Below are 22,425 nucleotides of genomic sequence, written 5' to 3'. Positions count from 1 at the left end.
CCTGGTATAGAGGCATTCAATAAAAATGTGTAAAAGCCAAAACGAAAGGGATGTAGAGATAGTTTGCATTTGTCGACATTAAATTCTGTTCCCTCCCTTTTCCTGGAACAGGTATGTTCACAAAAACATTATCCTCTCAAAGACATGGTTAACATCTCAATTTAAAACATGTTGTAACTTATAAGTCTCTTGTATACTTTTTCAGATGATGATGTGGTCTGCTAATATCACATGTCTTAATAAATTTATATTATGCCCAGAAAAACATTTTTTCAGAATTTTCAACAGGAAAAAGAAATTCCTTTTAATCAACGTCAATTCAAGCTGGGTGAGGAGGCTCATGCCTGTATTACAGGGGCTTAGGTGGCTGAGACGGTAGGATGGAGTTCAAAGCCAGCCTCAGCCAAAAGCGAGGCACTAGTAACTCAGTGAGACCCTGTCTCTTAATAAAACACAAAATAGGGCTGAGGATGTAGCTTAGTGGCCAAGTGTCCCTCACCTGAGTTCAATCCCCAACAAAAAGGGGGAAAAAAGTCAATGAGAGAATAAATTTCTTATTTTTTATAAGCTTTTAAATATTTTACATTAATCTTGGTCACATCTAATTTCACAATAAATTTCTGAAAGAACTTATTTTACTTACTTTCTCAGAACATTCAATGTAGGTTTTGTAGAAATAACCCCCCCTTTTACACTAATGTTTCATCATTTTGCAGAATAGGTACAACAAATGAACCTGGCATAATTCTGGAAACAAACACAATTACCTCTTAATAAGGAAACAATTTGACCTGGGCAAATACACGTGTACCAAGTATCATCCTGGCAATGTGCCAGCAACAGGTGGTCACACATCCGGTTCATCAGTTTGTTTTACGGAGGAAATATGCAGCACTGATTTATTCATCAGGTTGGTAAAGTAGAAGTCAGTTAAGAGAGTCTTTGCCAAGTTACAATTCAGGTCTCAGGTATAGCTGACTAAAAAGAAAGTTCAACGTAGCACCCCTGCCACAGGTGTACCTGCTACCTTTTATACTTGCTCTCAATCATATTTGTTATATATTTAGAGACGCTGAGATCAAAGGAGTGAAAAATACTCAATATTGAAGTGAAGCAACAGAAAAAGATTCAGATGTTTCACTGAGGACATGATAAAATAATCAGAAAATCTGACTTAGAACAACAAAAATAGGTGAGTCAGTAAAAGGCATTTCAAGCAAATTACAATAGGTCTAAAATAACTTAATGAAATTATTTTGAAAGATTAATAAAAACTTTTAAATAAAAAATTACTTAAAAGATGGTTCATCTTTAAAACATGCCATTAACAGAATAAAAAAGAAGTTTCCTGAACTCTAAATAAATATATCAGTGCTAGAAACCCACCTGAAAACATTAAACTTAGATTAGCTGTGTTCCATTTGCAATCATGGAGTGTTTAATGCAAGAACTTACTTATCTCACTGGAAACCTGGTTCAGTTTGTCTTGTGATCGGCTGATTAGGACAACCTTCATTCCACGATTTGCTAGCTGAAATAATAAAAAAGAATGTAAATTACATTTTTGCATTTCATTTTAAAACATAAATTAGATATATACCCATTTTAAGAAAACCTGACCAGATGATAATTCAAAATATAAATCCATGTGTAAAGAACAGGCAATCCATAACGAAAACGTTACAGAATTTCTCAAAGGGCTGTCTTTCTAAATCAAGTATTCAGGGGTTGGGGTTGTGGCTCAGTGGTAGAGCACTCACCTAGCACGTGAGAGGCCCTGGGTTCGATCCTCAACACCACATAAAAATAAATAAATAAACCAAGTATTCAAATCTCAAGTGTTTTAGAAGGCAAGTGACTTTTTCCTTTTGAATCTGTATATTGTTTGAGTTTTTAAAATTGTTACATGTCCACTACTTCCATAATTTAAAACTTAGCTTTAAAAAGAAAGTTTTCACTGAAGAAGAGAGGGAAAGGGAAGTACTGGGTAATGAACTTGATCAAATTATGTTATGTGCATGTACAAATATGTCACAATGAATCCCAGTACTAGGTATAATCAGAATGCACCAATAAGGCAAGTTTTTGTCATGGACTGGATATATAAAACAAAGATCAAAAGACTAGCAAAGAAAACTACAGTTAAAATGTTAGGAAATTGGGGCTGGGGATATAGCCCAGTTGGTAGAGTGATTGCCTTGCATGCACAAGGCCCTGGGTTCAATCCCCAGTACCAAAAAAATAAATAAAATAAAATAAATAAAATGTTAGGAAATCCTAAAAAATAGGATAAATACTTAAAATTTTTCTTGGGCATTATAGTTTATAGACAACCAAGGTAACAAACTAAGATTGTTAAATGAATAAATTAATAACAATTTTTTCTGAAGAGCACCTTCTATATGTGTATACAATGCTGTGTAAGCGTCGCATAGAATGAAAAAGATTTACAAGAATATGGTTAGGGGCTGGGGTTGTGACTCCGTAATAGAGCGATTGCCTAGAATGCGTGAGGCACTGAGTTCGATTCTCAGTACTGCATACAAATAAGTAAAATAAACGTCCATCAACAACTAAAAAAAAATATTTAAAAAAAAAAAGAATATGGTTAATGTCCTAGGGACATATAAATATAGAGGGGTAAGGAAAAAAACTAATATTCACAAAACGTCTTAATGCACTACTCCAGTTTATAAATGAACAATAAGTTAGGTGCTATGAACTATAAGTGATTTAGTAAATTAATATCTAGTCTTAAATCCTAAAGTCAGCTTTTATTAAGTAATGAGTAGTACTGTAAATGAAGTTATGGAAGAACATTTTTTATAATAACAAAGGCTGGTAATTTGCTAAATTAATCTGCTATAAACCCACTAAAGAATTCATTAGCCATACTGATATTAAAAAGAAAATTAACAGAGGAAGAGAGACAAGGAAAAGCTTTTATTTATACAAAAAAAAAAATCGAATAAATGTAGGACAGAGACCATTAGAAAATCACCAACTCTTTAACCACTATGATAATAATAATTTAGGCAAAAATTGTCAGTGGATCTTAAAACCACTGGATGAAAGATTGCTGGCAAACAGGATATTTACAGTCTCAAAGCTTCATGCCACCTACTTCTTATTAATTATCTATATAATGGAGTCATGGTATTATGATGTAGTATGAGGTGTCCCCCAAAAGCTCCTAGTTAATGCAGGAATGTGTGGAGGATAAATTATTAAAATATGAAAATTCTAACCTCATCAGCCTAGTGTGGATGGCCTGGATGGTAACTGTAGGCAGGTGGGGTATGGCTGGAGGAGGTCGTTCTCTGGGAGTGAGCCATGGAAGAGTTCATCTTCCTTACAGCCCCTTTCAACCCCTGCTGCCTGGCCACCAAAAGGTGAGCAATGTTCCTCCACCATGCCCTTCTGCCATAATGTCCTGCCTTACCTTGGGCCCAGAGCAATGGAGTCCCCCGACCATGGACTAAATCTCTGAAAACTATGAGCCATAATGAACTTTTCCTCTTCCAAAAGTTGTTCTTGTCCAGTATACTGGCCACAGCAACAAAAAGCTGACTAACTTAGAAATGGGCTAACATATAAGGTAGACAGCATCTTAATAAACTGTTTACCTTAACATAATCAATAATGAAACAAATGGACTTCTTATGCTTCTTGGTAGAATGAACTCACAAGAATAAATATCATTTGCATAACATTCCTGTTAAAAATGTTTCTCCAGCCAACACACTGTAATCCCAGCTACATGGGAGGTAGAAACAGGAGAATCAATAACAAGTTAAACTGTGTCAAGTTAAACTCTGTGTGAGCATTGTATTGGAGTTATAAGGGTGTTTTAGTTCTTGTAAGACTGATCCCCAAATATTTTGGGGTGAACTGTTATGATATCTAAAAGTAATTTACAAATGGTCCTGCCAAATAACAATAATAATGAAAACAGTAACAATAAAGTAAGTTAACAGTGACAAAATGTTAGCTGGAGAATCCAGGTGAAGGTATATGGGTGTTCATTGTATTCTTCTTCAAACAATTCTACAATTTTAAAATTCTTCAATATAAAAAGGTGGGGAAAAAAAGATGATTTTTTAAAAAGCTGGGAATGATGTGAGGGATTCAGTGCCTCTAACAGGATCTTCACCAGAACTGAGTACCTTTGCAGGGCCTGGAGGGCAAGGAAACTTGCCTCAAGCACTGCCCCAGTTCCCGCTCTGTACCTCAGTCTTCAGATGACTGCTTTCTTAGCCATTCCGTGCAGTACACAGGGCGTCAATGCTTTGCCTGAGCCTGTCAATATTTTTCTGTTAACCACAGACCTTCTTATAAAAATGTGACCGCCTATAACATTTCTATCTTTTGGAAAATAGTTAAAAATAACTGACTTTAAAAACTGAGGACTGGGGGCCGGGATTGTGGCTCAGTGGTAGAGCGCTTGCCTATTATGCGTAAGGCACTGGGTTTGATCTTCAGCACCTTATAAAAAATAAAATACAGGTATTATGTCCATCTACACTAAAAAATATTTTTTTTAAAAAAAAGTACTGCATACACTTAAATGATATAAAATTAAAGCTACACTCATTTTCTTAGAATTAAACATCATGGAAAGTTTTATTCTTATTTTTCCCAGATATCTGCTTTAAAAAAATTTTTTATGTACACAAACATGGTATTTCAGACAAGATAAAAACAAACAAAACCATTGTACTATGTATCTGTTAATTTCAAAAATCAAAATTATTATGAAAGTATTCTATATTTGTTCATTTTTTAATGATAAAGAGAAAAGTTTTGAAAATCACCTACCTCTTCTGCATATGCTTTTCCAATTCCATCAGTACTACCTGTGACAACTGAGAAAGGAAAAAATAATACTTTAGTTTAAGAACAACAATGAGGAACTGGTCAAATTTAGAACCCAACAATTATACACAAAGAAATCTGTAGAATATTCTGGTGTGAAAAAGCAACAGCTGGGCTGGAGGTACTCCGTGGTAGAGTGCGTGCTGAGCTCGCACGAGGCCCTGGGTTCAATTCCCAGCTCCAATAAAATAAAACAGCAATACCAATGGTTCAAATTTAAGGTTGAATACCCATCACAACCTCTGAAATTAAATACACTGCAACATTAACTAGAGTATCAGGTGTTGACAAAGAAATAGAGTAATTGGAATTCTCATATATTACTCTATCACTGAGCTACATCCCAACCCTTTTTATTTTTATTTTGAAACAGGATTTCCCTAATTTGCCAACGCTGTTGAACCTGCTATTCTCCTGATTCTACTTCCCATATAGTTGGGATTACAAGTGTGTTGGCAGGAGAAACTTTTTTTTTTATATATATATTTTTGAGACTATATTGCTATATAAATCAATACAATTATTTTAGAAAAACTATTTGGCAATATGTCTAGAACTAAAGCTATGCCTACCCTATGACAACAATTTCAAAAGATACAGATACATTATGTCTACCAAAAGAATGGCCATGGTAGCTCACTTATGCAGAGCAGGTACACATGCCTAAGTATTAATCTATAGGAAAGTAAATAAACTGAGGAATAATTATACAATGAATACTAAACAGTAATATAAAAGAACAAACTACTGATATATGGAAAACATGGACAAATCTGAGACATTGTGTGGAATGAACAAAGTATAACACAAGAGTATGTAATATTTCCAGTTATTAAGTTCAAGAAAAGGCAAAACTAATTTTTGGTGACAGGAGTCAGAATATAGCTTACCTCTGGGTTGTGGGGTAGATGACAGGGAAAGGGTATAATGGAAAGTCCTGGGTACAGGAAATACTCTACATCTTGATTAAGACAGCATTACTCCTGTGTGTATGCATTCATTGAGCTTCTATGTACCCTGACGTACACAATTATTTGTATATATTGTATCTCAATGAACTAATTTTTAAATTAAGGGTAGTACCAAGAAATTGAATGAGATTTAGTACTTCTATGGGAAAGTACATTTCTCTTATAATCTTAAAAACTTTATGTAGTAGAAACATTTGAAAATTATAATGTGGGGGCTGGGGATTTGGGTCAATGGTAGAACATTTGCCTGGCATGTATGAGGCCTTGGGTGCCATTCCCAGCACCCCACACCCGTGCCCCGACACATTCACACAATGGGTCAGGCTACACCATGGTATCTTAACTCTGGAATACTGGAATTGTGTTTGTCTCAAGTTCAGAGCATGGGCCGGAAGTGATGGCAGGTGCCTATGATACTAGAGATTCAGGAGGCTAAGGCAGGAAGATGGCAAGTTCAAGGCCAGCCTCAGCAACTTAGCAAGACTCTCCCCGTCTCAAAATTGAAAAAAATAAAAGACCTGGAGATTAGACATAAGCTCAGTGGGAAAGTGCTCTGTGTTCAATTCCCAGTATAACCTCCCTACAAAAGAGTTTAAAGGATGGATATCTGCTTCAAAAGATTAAGGATGCCCCAGAACTTCTCTAAATAAACTTTTCTAAATCAATTAGATTATGGAAAACAAATTATGGTGCAACTTGTAGAATTTTCTTGTACTTGTCTTAAAGGCACTTCTTTCAAATTATACAAGGAAGCTCCCAATTTTACTATTCAGAAATATGGGAAACACATTCATATTCTTCCTGGCTATATCTTTCAAAATCAGCTATCATATTTCTAGCATTTAAAAAAAAGACTTTTTGGAATAAAAAAGCAAAAAAGAAAATCCAGAGAGCAGTAAAAACCTCCACATACCCATGGTCCAGCTTTACCCATGATCAACTTGAGGTAAATCTTGTTTTACCTATACTCCACATTTTCCCCACCTTGGATTATTCTGAAATGAATCTCAAACATCATATCACTTCATCCCTTGATTTTAGTATGTATCTGCTATTAAAAACAACAAAATTGGGGCTGGGGTTGTGGCTCAGTGGCTCAGCGGTACAGCGCTCGCCTAGCACATGCAAAACACTGGGTTCAATCCTCAGCACCACATAAAAATAAAATAAAGGTATTGTGTCCAGCTACAACTAAAAAAAATTTTTTTTAATCATTCTCATACTACTAAAACTATAATAAATTTTCCCAAAATTAAAACTTTAATAATTTGTTTTAATCAGGATTCAATAATTTTCATATTCCATATTGTTTAACATGTCTATTAATAATAATCTATAGGCTCTATCTACCCACCGACACTCCCCCCCCCCTCTCTCTCACACACACACATACACACTCGTTATTTGTTGAATATACAGACCCAGATTTATGCTTTCTCAGCCTGGCATTTGCTGACTGCATTTCCCTGATATGATTTAACATGTTCCTCTGTCCTTTAGTAGTTTGATATAGACACATGATCAAGTTCAGGTTTGAATTATATTCCTAAGAATACTTCATAAGCAATACTACATATTTGCATCAGAAGGCACAGGTCTGGTTATCTTTCCTTTTGCTCTGTGAGTGGTCATGGATGATTTCCGTTGAGATCCATTATTTTATTAGGGGTTGCAAAATGGTAGCATTTGCATTCACTCATTCATCTCCATCTATTAGGTAAAAATATTTCCACAGAGAACTTAATCCTCATTAAATGATCACCATGATGGATGGTTTTTATAGGAACACAAGTAAGTGTTTGAATATTTTCACCTTTTTTTTTTTTTAAATACACACACACGTATATATTTTGGTTGCTGATTGATCTTTTTTCCTTTATTTATTTGTGGTGCTAAGAATAGAACCTAATGCCTCATACATGCTAGGCAAGTGCTCTACCAGAGCTACAACACAGCACCACCTCTGTCAATTTTTAAAATAAATTATTTCCTTGGCATTTTCCACAGGTAACTTATGTTTTTACCATTAAGAAACATTATTAAATCACAGATTTAAACATTTGTTGTAGAATCTAGCTAAATAAAATTAAGCATCATATGAAAGTCCCTCCAACCCCATTATCAATGCAATTGTTCTTTCCTTTAACATTTTATCTCCTGAATATTTCTGGATGTGTGAAGACACAAATTTTATACTGTATTCCTGATACTGACTCAATAATGTTTCACATGTGAAGGACAAACACATACTAAAACGTTCCAGTCTCTCCTTTTCCTTCTTGATAAACCTCCCTTCTGCCTTCTTCCTTCAAAGCCCAATCCAAGCTCCACCAATTCTACTGTTCCAGATCACTCCAAATAAAAGTAATCGCTTCCTTTTCTAAATTCCCACAAGCACTTTACCCAACCATGACACTTCACCACTCCTTATTTTGAATTGTAATTCCTTGCATCTACATGTCTTTATTCTTTGATCTGATTCTAGCCTCCTTTCTACACGCCATGCTCAACATAGGTGCTCAGACATTTGCTGAATGCATGAATGATGCTCACCAGTTTTAATCTTTTAAAACTGTATAAGACTGCTTGCCTGAGAACCTGATTTCTCAAAGGTCTTCACTTTTCAAATTCAGTAGCTTACACTCTTCATAGCCGCCTATCAGTCACTGACCTATCTTACTTACAAAGCCTTTTGTATGTAGATTATTCTGCTGAAGCCTACAACTGTGAAGCAAGCAAGCCACAAATGCAGTTATAGCAACTGGTGGCAGCATCAGATTTCTTAGGTTAGAGGTTTAAAATCTGTTAACAACTTAAGCACCACCATAAAATAAAATCTCTCAACAAGAATATGACCAAGAATTAAACAACGATAAAGTCATTCTACATTGTCCATCTAAAATTATTGGCTGGAATACATTTCAAAAGAACATCAACAACTCTGTTGTGTGCGTCTGTTTTAGAAGTTGCCAACCCCACCTGAACTCAGCATAGCACAGTGTCATTATAACCAATGACAGTCGTAGACAGCTAGAATCTGCCAGGTCTGGAGATTCCAAACTTTGCTTAATGGATATCGAGTCTTCCTTTTCCAAATTCTCCAAGTTTGGGGATTTATAGTGGCACTCAATTCATGAGTTACTTATTAAGTTGATATGAATGTGGAGATATTTTATTTTTTTCTTCCTTCTTTGTTTGTACCACAGATTGAACCCAGGGAACTTAACCACTGAGCCACATTCCCAGCCCTTTTTATTTTGAGATGGGGTTTTGCTTAGTTGCTTAGGGCCTCCCTATTGGCTTATTATAGTTGACAAAAACTTCCACTTCTCTTTTGTTTTCCCCATCCTTCTGATTCTGTCAATAGTGTTTATATTACTGGAATATTGCAAAGTAATTCTGACATTCACCATCAAGATTTAGCACAGATCCCTTACATTAAGGGCATGGTCCCCAACCAGACTGCTCTTCTGATGCCAGACACAAAGTTCAGAGGCCCCAGGCTACCCACACTTCTGACTACAAACTGGCTACAAATTTGGGGGTTCCCACAATCCCCCGGACTTGATAATCTACTGGAATAATTTAGAGAACTTGAAATAACTTCCAGTTATAGAGGATACAAACCAAGATCAACCAAATGAAGAGAACACATAGGGTAAGGTCTGAGAAGCTCTATGTCCTCTCCCCAGGGCAAAGAATCAGGGGAGGCACATTGCCTTCCCAGCACAACAATATCTCTACCAACCAAGAAACTCCATCCAGCTTCAGTGTCCAGATTTTTATCAGGTTCCATTATAAAGGCATGACTGACTTGATCACTGGCCACACGACTGAAGTCAATCTCTAGATCTCCTGCCCTTCCCAGAGGCCAGGAGGCTGGACTGATCAGGTGGCTCAAAGTCTCAAGCTCTAATCACATAACTTTCAGGCATGTCCGGCCCAACGCTTGCAAGCTATCTAGGGTTCCACCAGAAGTCATCCTATAGGAAAGTCCTCCTAAGAATTTGGAGTCTCCTCCTCAGGGATCAGGGATAAAGACTAGTCAAATATTTTGTTATACAACAATTATTGTGATTAAATAAATATATTTCTCTCTACTGATCCAAACAGTACAAAAATAATTACATTTCATTTTCTAGCGGAATTTCTGTCATCCCTACACACAGAATTGCACTGTTCTTCATCCGCATGCTTTTCTTTTTAAACATCCCCATGCTCTACAATCTCTCAACACAAACGTCCACATTAGCAGGTCATTCGTTTTTTTCGTTTGTTTTCCTCCTTAGACATCACCTTCACAGTGCCTGTTATCCAGCTCCAACTTGGAATGGTTCCTCTGCTTTACTGTACAGCTGTTGTCTGGGAACATGGTCTTGGGGATTCCCTTGGCCTCTGTCCTGTGCTGAAGCTCTGTTTTCCAGGTCTTGTTCTATTCTCTAAGTATGGGAGAATATCTCAGTATGCCAGTAGCTTCCCAAGAACAAATACACGGAGACATGTTTGCAAACATTCTTTTAAATCAACTTTATTTTAGAATAGTTTCAGACTTGAAAAAAAAAAAGAGAGATAGTACTAACAGCCTACATTACTATGGTACGTTTGTCACAATTCATGAACCAATATTGGAACAACTAACTGAAGTCCATATTTTATTCAGATTTCCTTAGTCCTTACTGAATGTCTTTTTTCTGTTCTAGGATCCCATCCAGGACAATTATATTACATTTAGTCATCATGTCTCCTTATTTGATGGAGTGAGACAATTTTCTTTTGCATATTTTTTTAAAACTCTATATTCAAACCTCAAAATTATAGTTTGACTAGGTGTAGAATTCTAAGCAGAAAATCATTTTTAACAAAGCATTTTAGACAACTCTCCATTATCTTCAAGCACAAGTATTGTTTAAAGGGTTTCACCATCGTATTTCAGACCATTTGTGGGTAACCTGCTTTTCTGTCACTGGGGCTTTTAGGATTATTACTTACTCTTTAAGACTCCATGATATGCCTTGGAGTAGATGTTTTTCCATTCATTGGTGCTAAGCACTAATGGGCCTTAAAATTCATGACTTTAAGTTCTGATAATTTTCTACATTAACTCTTTGATAATATCTTCCTCATATTTTTCTCTTATTAGAATCTTTATTAATCTGAATTTGAACTTAAGAGTTTCTCCATTAATCTTATTTTTATTTTCTACTTTCCTATAAATTTCTTCAACTTTATCTTCCAAATCCTTTACTGGCTTTTTAAATTTAGATGTTCAGTTTTTAATCTTAGAGAACTCTTCCATTTTCTGACTGCTTGCTTGCACTCCCCAGGCCTCTCTCAGAATCCTGTCTTCTCTCTGAGGACATTAATCATAATTTGTTTACATATTTACATTTTCTTCTACTCCTTATATTTTGTCTCCTCTAAGTTCCTTCTTGATTGTTTCACTCTGTCTCATCTTGGAAGCATTAAAACGTTGGTTAAAATGCACTGATATGGTAATTATACTGTGGTCCTCACTACAGGACAACGAATAGTCAAACCAGCTTTTTTATTGGGGAATCCCCAAGTCAGTATTAGTCTTTCATCAGGGAATCTTCAGTGTTCCTTTAGAAGCATTGCCATTTTCTAGGCTTCTGGCAGGGCAGCTATTAGTCTGTAAACTTTCCATTCATCACCTGATCACTGCATTCTTTTGCCCAGTTTCCCTGAGTCTCAAGCACATGTGGCTCAGAGCCCAGCCCCACCTGCCTTCTTAAGTGCTGAAATATATGTTCAATTTATATGTGGTTCTGGTGTCCAAGGGATGAACTTTCTTGTTTCCCAGTGGTGGTCCCTCTGAGTTCTCAGGTGACTGCTCTGTGAAGTAAGTTACCACTCCTCTACCTTCATTTGCCTGGACTGGGGATTAGAGATGACAGAAGTTGTGTAGTTGCATCAAAATGGAACTGTTTCCCTTCTAATTTGGGGGGAGGATTTCCAAGAGATGAAAAGCCAGAAGTACTATTACTTGTCCATTTTAAAATTGAAAGCACCCCCACATTCCTCTAAAGTTGCACATTACACTAAAGTAGACTAACTTTCATTGAGGATGAAGTACTGAGCACACTTTCTAGAAAGATTTGACTTTCTGCTCTCTGCAAAAATGCTTTTACCTATCATGTGCTACTAACAATTACCAAATTTGAATCAAACTGGGCTGAGGGTGTGGCTCAATGGTAGAGAGCTTGCCTAACATGCACAATGGGCCTGGGTTTGATTCCTAGCACCAGCAAAAAAAAAAAAAAAAAATTTAAAAATCAAACTAGGCTGTCTTTAGAAACCATTATATGCATGACTGTAGAGAATTCAAAGACATATAAAAATCCACTCTGGATATTAAAGATCCTAAAAAATATTTTTAATCTATCTAAAACTATCTACAAACTAATAGCTGCCCTTCCAAAGCCTAGTTGCTTTGGGGAGATCAGAGAAAGATAACTTTTTAAGTTCATTTTACTATCTGCATTTTTTTACACTGTCATGTACATTTTATTATGTCATATATTTCCTTTTTAAAAAAGAAAGTCCTTTCCTACTAGAAAGACAGTAGAAACTTAGCCAAAAACTCTTCATCTACTCCAGTTTCCCCAAAGTCAAGGTAGCATTACTTAGGACTATTTCCCAAAGTCACTTAATATTTTCTTAAAACTGATCATTCTTTCTTAAATAAAATGTAAAAACACAATTATCTCAAAATTATTTACTTAATTCAATCATAAATGTCATCATTTTCAATGAATAGAAATAGACTATCAATCAGTATAACATAAACTACCAGTCTGACATATATATTTTGCACTGATAGTTTATATGTTACACTGATAGTCTGTATATATTTATATAATATATATATTTATATAGAGAGACTATCAGTGTGTATATATGTATTATACATATAGTCTACCTATATATATTTAAAAATACTCATCAATGTGTGATCATCTCTTGATTTATTTCTGGGAAACACTGATCTAAGCATTCCCACCCTAATACACTAATTTTCAATGAAAATCAAATGAAAAAAAGATGAGCTTCTAAGTCATTCAAATTAGTTTTTTGTTGTCTCTTCAAATGAAAGAAGCAAGCACTCACAGGTATAATTAAATAAGTTGCAATGTGCAAAATCCACCCTGTGTGGGGACCCATTCTTTATGTGTCAAGTGCACATAGGAAGGCACATAGCAGGCTGTGGCTCATAACAACCATATTTCCTTCCTTCTTTGCATGAGAACAGTGACTTTCAGCCCAGCATACTGTAACCTGGAATCTTTATTTCCTGGAATCTCTATTTTCCAACCTCCAAAGCAGGTAGGTGTGGCTATGTGATTAAATTCTGGGGAAAAGATGTAAGCAGAGTTGTGAAGGACTTTGAAAAAGGTTGCTTGAAAACAGCTGACGCAGCAGCGCGGCCCCTTTCTGCCCTTCATGCAGTCAATTCAAAAGTGATGGGTGGGACTCCCGCCGCCTCTTGAACCATGAAGTACCTCTGAGGGTAGAAGACTCAGAGGAATTAAGGTACCTGATCATACCACTGAACTACCATGCCATTTTTCAAACCAATCATCTCTTTTACCTAATTGATTATAATACAGAATCAAGCATATATGAAAGTTCAAATCTTTAAACTGGTTGAAAAACAAACTTGTATTAAAGTCACTATTATAGGCCCCCAAAAAGCAAGAATAACATCAGTAAATTATGAAAACAAAATATTTAATATTTACATTAGAAAATAATTTGCTTATGGAACCTCATTGATATGATCTAGTTAATTCTCACAACTCCCAGTCTGTTCTACACTCTCACCCCTACACACAAGGACTTGGGCAGTGAAGGTTTCGGTCCCTTCTCACTCAATCCATGTTATACACAAGTTAAGAATTACCTTTCTCAAAAACTGCTTTTATAATCTTTTTTCCCTGCCAAGAAGTGACAATGTTTTCCTATTGCCAGTTACACTAAACCTGAAGCAAATCCTTCACTTCTTCCCAATGTCATCACCTGGAGGTCCCATCATTCATCTCCCCTAAGAACTACTGCAACCATCTTCTAATACATCTGCTGGGTCCCATCCTTACTCCTCTGCAATTCTTCCTCCACACCATAGCCAAAGTGATCACTCCATGTGCAAATGTGAGGATCATTTCCCTGCCTCAAACCTGTGGCTTCCCACTGCCCTCACTCGTGACAGGTCTTCTAGGAACTAACCTTACCTGCCACTAGTTTCCTCCTTCCTTTTTTTTGTGGGGGGTTGAGTGCCTAGGGAAGGGGGGCAGGTACCAGGAATTGAGCTCAGGTCAGGAACACTTGGCCACTGAACCACATCCTCAGTCCTATTGTGTATTTTATTTAGAGACTGGATCTCATTGAGTTGCTTAGTACCTAGCTTTTTTGCTGAGTCTGGCTTTGAACTTGAGATTTCCCGCCTCAGCCTCGAGTGCTGCTGGGATTACAGGCAGGCACCATCACACCTGGCTCCTCCTTCCACTTTCTGCCCCACAATCATGGTGAAATGCTTCCAAGGTAACATGCTCTCTCTTCACAAATGTTGTTCCCTCTACTCCCTATATGCACAATATGTTCATACTTTGAACATGTCCTTTCCAAAATGTAGGTGCTGAAACTCAGTGGCCAATGTAATAGCAAGAAGAGGTGGGACCTTGAAGGTGATAAGGCTTGGCGCTCCTCCTGTACGTATGGTTTTAATTAAGGCACTTAACACAGCATGCAGCATTCATTTGGGCTTCTTGTCCTTTTGTCCTCCTTCATGTGAGGACATTCCAACAATGCATCAGCAAGCCACCAGCCAGGATGCAGAGAGCAGCCCTCACAATATGAGTGCTCACGAGATAAGTAAATCTGTTGGTACCTTAATCTTGGACTTGCCAGTCTTTACAAATTACCCACTTGCATGATCCTTTAAAAAGGAGAAGAAACATCAAACACCGTGTCCCTGAGATGCCCCTTTCTAGTCCCAAGACTCTAGCCAAGTCAAGGGGACAACAAAGGTAAGTCTGGACCCAGATCAGATAAGCATTAGCTGAAGGAGCACTGGCTCCCTCACATGTACTCAGGGAACTGGGCAAACAAGTATTATCTCTGAGAACTGTTCTTTTCTGCAGGTACACCAAAGGCAACTTGGAATGTCACACAAAGGAACAAAGCAAACCAGCAACAATGGTTATATAGCTTAAGCTTCAAAACCCTCCCTCCTCAGTGCTGGCTGTGAAGTACCACCCATCTAGCTAGCCACCACTAGACTTCCCTGTTTCAATAAACTCTCTGTCTTGCACACCATCATCTCAGGGTATTTCTTAGTCTCTTGGCAACCTATCAGGGTATTTTGTTATAGTAGCACATACAGCTGAGGCACACTCCTACCAATGTTTTCCTTCCATTCTTGAGATTTTTCACATCTCTCCTCCCCCGTTACCCTTTCTTTGACTGCTAGACTAACTTAGGACCCCATAGTTCTCTGTGCCCATCATACACTGTACTTTCCTTCATGACGTTTATCATACAGGTTTCCATAAGTGCAGTGTCTGTCTGGGTCACCATAGTCTAAATGCAAAGACATTGCCTAGCAAAGAGCAGATGATTAATGAGGTTTTGCTGGATAAATGGATGAGTGAATGAATCAAAGAAGATTATGAATGGAAAACTAGCCTCTTATAACACTACCCAGCGCTTCACCCACTCCTTATTTAGAAATGGTAAACAATCCCATTCACTCTTCAGCGCCTCTCAACATCAAGCAAGAATCAATGATCTAAAATGAGGTTTTCAAGAAATTTAATAGAAGTTTAACTTGTTTATGATGACTCTACAGATGTATACTTTCAAAGGATTCTGTGGTTGTCCTTGAAATGAGCTGATGTTCAATGCTCAAGAGAATCACTTTAATCACAATGTGCCAGGGTGAGTATGAAGCAAACTAGTCCAAAATGTGATTAGGCAAAGGGGAGATTAACCACTTTGGTTTAGTAAAGGATGCTAAATTACCAACATAGTGACAGCTCACTATTCATAGCAGTATGATTTGCTTCTTCAATTAACACAGAGTATCCTCAGATCCCATTTCGTTAGAGAGTAGGTGGAAAAGTTAAGGTAGGTTTCAATATGTTAAAAAAAAAAAAGCTATGGGTACCACCTACAGCTCTGAGGGCTTTGTTAGGTCGGTGGCGGCGACTTGGTGGCTACTTAGTGGCAACTTAGAACAAAGCAGCCCGCACCTGAGAAGAACATCAATCAGATTCCGACAGAAACGCCTGTCAATCAGCCAGATCTCCTGACTAATGCCTGTCAATCAGCAGGACCCCCTGGCCAATCCTGGAGTTCAGCCAACTCCCCTGACCAACTCCAAGGGGGCAAGGGACCCTAGAAACACCTTTTCCTGTCCCAGGCCCTTCCTTTCCTGCTGTAAGCCCCATAAAAGTCCAGTCTGGTCGAGCTTCCATGTGGTTTCTCCTCAGACCCTTCCCCTGTCCCCTCTGTGGGTCTGATCAAGTTCTGCCCGGGAGTGATATCTCAATAAAGCCTGTTCAGCGGCCCTTTTAAATCTGCCTCCTTTGGTCGCAGCCTGCCCCGCCTGATCTGACAGGCTTGGGGAATAAATAGGATGGTCATGGGTAGAAATGAAGAAGTGGAAAAGGAGAGAGGCAGGGGAAAGAAGATATTAAAAAGGCTTATCCCTTTATGGATAAATATAACACCAGAACCAAATTTGCAAGCCTTTAGAAGATGAAAACTGACAAGTATAAAGAATATCCCAACTTGGCATCCAGAAGTGTCTAGCTTATTACAGATTACATAAAATACTGGCAACTGACCAGGGTTCCACTTCCAGATTTTATATAGTCAACAAAAATACTTCAGTTTGTGTAGGTTAAAAATATTCTACTCTTTTTGTCCTCAACTTGCTAGGAACAGATATTTTTAGTAAGAACCCAATCAACCTTATCAAAATCAAACATCAAAAATAGACTAGAGGAACACTGGAAGCAAACACACTATTTTTAGCTCCTCTGTCTATTCCCTGCCACTAACCGCCAAATTCTGACTACAGAGACCATGCATGAGAGCTTAGTTATTCCAAGCAGGTTCCTTTTCGTGATCCTTCCCCACCCTTCTACCCCCCAACTCCAAACACCTGAATGCAAAAAACACTCAACTGATTAAAGATGCTCAAACCATGACAGCTGCCTTCCTCTGAGTGCTTGGGGGGGGGGGGGGAGAAAATGACAGAGAGCTTGCATCAGTATTCCTCTTGGGGATCTATTACATGGAAAGAAAATTGCTATTTCAATTCCCTTTTGTTGCTAAAAATAGCAGTCTCAATTGATTCAAGCAAACAGTCTACAGGCTTAGCAGTGCTGAATTTAGAAACCACTGAAGTCCCCAAGAGCAAATGCTAACGTCGTCTAACACATGCCAGCTCATATTTAACAAAGAACAAAGAAGAGAAGCATGCAGGATGCAAGTTAATGAAACAGCAGCAACTTCCCACATTTTCATTAAAGAGAAACAGTGAAAGGGATTCGAAATTAGAAAGGCCAACTGTAACTGATTCTTCTGATCATATTTAAATAAAAAACAATTTTACAGAAAAACGTGAAGTCTATGCATAAACCCAGGTATGTAGGCATTTCCCACAATCCCTTGGCTTGGGCATATATACATATTTTCCGAGCATCATGGATTACTATAGAAAGAAAATGCCCAGTTAACCAAAGTCCTATCTCAACAGAGTCCCCCTCCTCCCATTCAGTCCCTCAGGCTCCCACTAGCAGCCCTCTGCTACCTTTCACTGTTCTCTAAACCCAACCAGAAACTACAGATAGTAACCACTTGCCACTTAAACTAACAGATAAGACCAAACCCAAACAAATAAACACTCAGAAGCCATCTGTGGGTTCAGAACAAGAAGGAAGAAACTGTGAAAAGCAGGATCCACTTGGGCAGCAACTCCCCTGGGCTGACTTCCAGGCAAAGCCATGTGGTTCCTTCTGGCACCATAACCCAAAAATATCTGCTGTCTGATTTTTTCACTTTACTTGGTTAACTGAAGACCTTTCCAAATAATGATTCATTTCAGTTAATGCCACATCCTCTTTAAAAATGCAAACCCTTGTGCAAGAATTAAAAGGCTATCAATCCTCATGCTCAGCATGATTAAGTAGACTCAAACTTCTTTGTCGCTTTCTTTGAGAGTACCCAAAATGTGAGAGTAAGTTGGAAGAGGCCTCCTGAGAGTAGGAGTTCTAAGGGGCAACAAAGGAGTTAACTACTTTTAAGCCATAGAGCCATACGGACACCAAAGTGAAAAGGTTTACTGGGCCTTTGCTATTTTAGTACAAATGCAATATGCACAGTTAAGAATATAGATGCTAAAATCAAACCAGTGAGGCTCCAGTACCATCTCATTCACCTACTGGAGGCCAGTTACTCTCTATTATCTCAGTGTCTTTAGTTGTAGAATGAATACAATACTAGCTATCCCAGAGAGCCATTGTAAAGATTCAACAAGTAATGTTATGCACCCCGCCCTGTCAGAATATTAAACAAGACAATGTATATAATCTACTTACCAAGGGGCCTGAACACAATAAATTCTCAATAGATGTTAACAATGAAAGTAGAAGTAGGAAGTAGAAGGGGTATAAAAAGGAAAATAAAAAGCTACTGAAGTTTGATGTGACACCACAAGCACAAGCAACAAAAACAAAAATAGAAAATGAACTTTATCTAAACCAAAATTTTAGCAGTGGGGGACTAGCTCAATGGTAGAGCACTTTTATAAAAGGTCCTGGGTTTAATCCCCAACACTGCAAATAAATAAATAAATAAAAATTTGTTGAGCATCAAAAGACATTATCAAGAGAGTGAAAAGACAACCCCAAAATGGGGAAAATATTTGCAAATTACATATCTAAAGGTAATTTGCAAATTTGCAAATCCAGCATAAGTAAGGAATTCCTACAACTCAACAACAAACCCAGTTTGTTGGGTTTTAAAGTTTAAAACTGAGCAAAGGGCTTAAATAGACATGTGTCCAAAGATGATATACAAAAGCCAACAAGCACATGAAAAAATGCTCAATATCATTAGATAAATGCAAATCAAAACCGCAATGACAAACTAGGTCGGCCATAATTTTCAAAAATGGAAAATAACAAGTATTGGTAAAGAATGATGTAAAATAAAACAGCCACTGATGAATACAATTTGGCACTTCCTCAAGAAAAGGTAAACACAGAATTACCATATAATTTGGTGATTCCACTTTGAGGCATACCCAAAAGAATTGAAAACAAGTATCAAACAGAAACTGGTACATGCATGTCATAGCAGCTCCACTGATAGTAGCCAAAATGTGGGAACAACTCAAATATCTATAGACTGAAGAATGGATAAACAAAATGTGGTATATCCAAAATGAAATATTATTCAGCCATTAAAAATGAATGGAGTATTGACACATGGTACAGTGTGATTAGCCTTCCATCCGAACATCATGCTAACTAAAACAAGCCAGACACAAAAGGTAAGGTGAAACAGTTAAGAATCCATTTACATTAAACATCTGAAATAGGTAAACTCATAGAGAAATAATGCAGATAGAGGTTTCCAGGATCTGAGGGAGAGAGGATGTGAAGTGACTGCTTTAAGGAGAATGATGTTTCCTTCGAGGTGATGGAAATGTCTCAGAACTAGACACAGGTGACAGACAGCTGGATAACACTATCAACATGTCATTCAATTTACTCTCTGCATATGGTGGAACCTAAGTTTGGATTGCTCCCATGAGTAGAAAAGCCGTTTTCCATGTATATAAATTGAGTGCCTAACATGTGCCAAACACAATAGCAGCCCCTTTACAGCACTCTTTTTTAACTGTCCGACACTCTATGAGGTACAATCAGTAGCTGCCCAGAAAACTTTATGAGGTTTATAAATAACAAGACCTTATTATAGTACCTAATTTTACAGATGAAGAAACAATCTTAGGTTAAATGACTTGCCAATAGTCACATCATGCTAAATCTAATCACTAGAACATGAATATGCTACACAATGGAAAATTGCCTTATAAACTCAGAAATACCAATAACAGTCACATTTAGCAATAATGTACTGTGCATACAAATACTCCAGGGTCTCCTCCTCATTAATTTGATAATGCTTATATCTCATGACTGTACATATTTAACAAGTAATAACTAAATTAAACAGTTCCTTAACTTATAAACAGTGGGCAGGCATACCAGTAGAAAAATAGTGCCTACTACATACATGCCCTTAAAATATATAACTCTGGCCTGATAAAAATGAGTTGCAATGAGATCTATCCAGAAGTTCCTATAATTAATTTCCTTGCAACAGCCAAAATTTATGAACAGTAAGGTAAATAAGAATATAGGGAGGTTACAGAGCAGATTTTTTTTTTACTTGTTTTAATCTAATTCATTCTGTTTAAAATTTTAAAATATTCCTCAGGTAAGTGGGTAAGCTCTCCATAAACAGAGAGGCCAGGGATTCTGTTCACTCTGTACCTCCCTGCTAAGAAGCTATTTCTCCTTCTAAGCCACCAGGCTTCTCAGGGACACAGTACAATGAAGTCCTGTTTGAGCCAGTCTTCCTAGGAAATAAGCACTTCCTGGAGGACTCAACACTGCCCAAAAGGCATGTATTTTGATGCTATGACCAAAGAGATCTTCCCACACTCCCTAGGTACTTTATGCCTAGGAGAAATCATTTTGCGTGTCTGTCTCAGGCCTGGTCAAGAACTTTTAAAATGGGGGCCGCAGTCGTGGATCAGTAGTAGGGTGCTTGCCCAGCATGTGTGAGGCACTGGGTTCAACCCTCAGCACCACCTAAAAATAAACAAATAAAATGAACACTAAAAATTAAAGGAAAAGAACTTCAAAACAGCCACCCCAAGAGATCATTTGACAAACAATTCACTATACATATATATCTTGAAAAGCAGAATAAATGATGGTAAGATCAACAACAAATTTGAGGAAGGAAAAAATGTTCATCTATTCTCACCTAATGTTTCCGCTGTATTCCTGAACAGGCAAAGCCCTAGATGTTCCACACAGTTCCTTCTTGCTATAGAACCTCTGGCTGGATCCTCTTCCTACTTTTTAGGAAAATCAAGACTGCCAATAAAATCATGCTAAGCAACCTAACAACTATCACACTTTTCAGAATGAACACTCAAATTCACTTCCAACTGAATCTTTTTAAGGAAGCTTAATGTAATTCAACACCCTCTTTCTCAGTTACAGAGACTATATATTCTACAGAAAATAGCGGTGGGCTGACAAGCAGTCAGGAAATCCATGTTTCTAGTTCTGGCTCCCACTAGCTAAATGGATCTAGACCAATAATTAACATTTCTGAGCCTCAGTTTCAGCATTTTCAAAATGTAGCCATGGATTAAATGAAAAACCAAGACCCTATGAATACAAAACGATGAAGAATGTAAGTCACAGCAATACTTCTCTCTCATTTTTAATTTCTAAACAAAACCAAAAAAAAAAAGACAACCCATACACCCATGTTATAGAAACAGTGTAAGTCAAGTCACAGCTGATTTAACCTACAATTGTGTCACCTTCTAACATCCAAGACAGAGAGAACATAAGTGATTGACCCAAAAAAAAACACTTTTCATTATTTTCCACTTCTTTGCCATGAACCTTTAATAAGAAAGGTGGAAAACTCAAGGCTAGTTTCTATACCTTCTGTTTCTCCTGTTATCCCTTGGTGGAAGTGCTTAAGACCAATAAAATAATTTTCTGCTTGTCACTTAAACTTTGTCTTATTCAACTTTCTGGATAAACTACCTCCCAGATGCAGAGGTTGGGTGACAAGAACCTCTGTGGAAAAGCATTATGGACTCAAAGGAAGCATACTTTTCTTCCTTTACCAAGCCACCTCTTACAAACAGAACCTTTGAGAAAGGCTGATGTAAAATGGAACCTTGGGCCAGGTGCAGTGGCACATGCCTGTAATCCTAGCAACTTAGGAGACTGAGGCAGGAGGATCACGAGTTCAAAGCCAGACTCAACAAAAGTGAGGTGCTAAGCAACTCAGTGAGACCCTGTCTCCAAATAAAATACAAAACAGGGCTGGGGATATGGCTCAGAGGTTGAGTGCCCCTGAGTTCAATCTCCAGTACCCTCCAAAAATAAAATGTAACCTTGGACCAAGGGTATAACTCCATGGTAGAGCACTTGCCTAGCAAGCGTAAGGCCCTAGGTTTGATCTCCATCTCTACAAAACAAACAAAAAACAAACCAAAAAAAAAAAAAAAAACACAATCCTGTGTGCTTTTTCAATGATATCACTTATTTGCTCACATCTCTTTATTCTACAAAGGCATTGTAGAAACTTAGTCATCACTAATGAAAGTTTCAAATGTAAATTATTCAACAAAATTTCACTGTCTGACTAGAGCTCAAAGAAAGAACAAGCACATCACAGGATGCATTAAGTTATAGTTGTATTGGTCCCGGACCTACTCACCTCCCTT

General features: G+C 37.5%; 1 protein-coding gene across 1 annotated transcript in view; it reads right to left on the bottom strand.

The window, feature by feature from the left end:
- Hsd17b12 (hydroxysteroid 17-beta dehydrogenase 12) overlaps positions 1 to 22,425 on the bottom strand; it is a 147,066-nt gene that overhangs the window by 88,742 nt on the left and 35,899 nt on the right. Inside the window, exons 2-3 of the mRNA XM_046456339.2 lie at positions 4,819 to 4,865; positions 1,456 to 1,531 (exon numbers count right to left, since the gene is read on the bottom strand). Of these exons, the coding sequence (XP_046312295.1) occupies positions 1,456 to 1,531; positions 4,819 to 4,865 (123 nt within the window). The remainder of the gene's footprint in view (positions 1 to 1,455; positions 1,532 to 4,818; positions 4,866 to 22,425) is intronic.

Source organism: Marmota monax, unplaced genomic scaffold (genome assembly GCF_021218885.2).
Source record: "Marmota monax isolate L192 unplaced genomic scaffold, Marmota_monax_Labrador192_F-V1.1 WCK01_AAM20220418_F8-fsc00047, whole genome shotgun sequence".
Taxonomy (NCBI): Eukaryota; Metazoa; Chordata; class Mammalia; order Rodentia; family Sciuridae; genus Marmota; species Marmota monax.
Note: the sequence above shows the minus strand (reverse complement) of the source record. Positions and strands in the feature narration are given on the sequence as shown.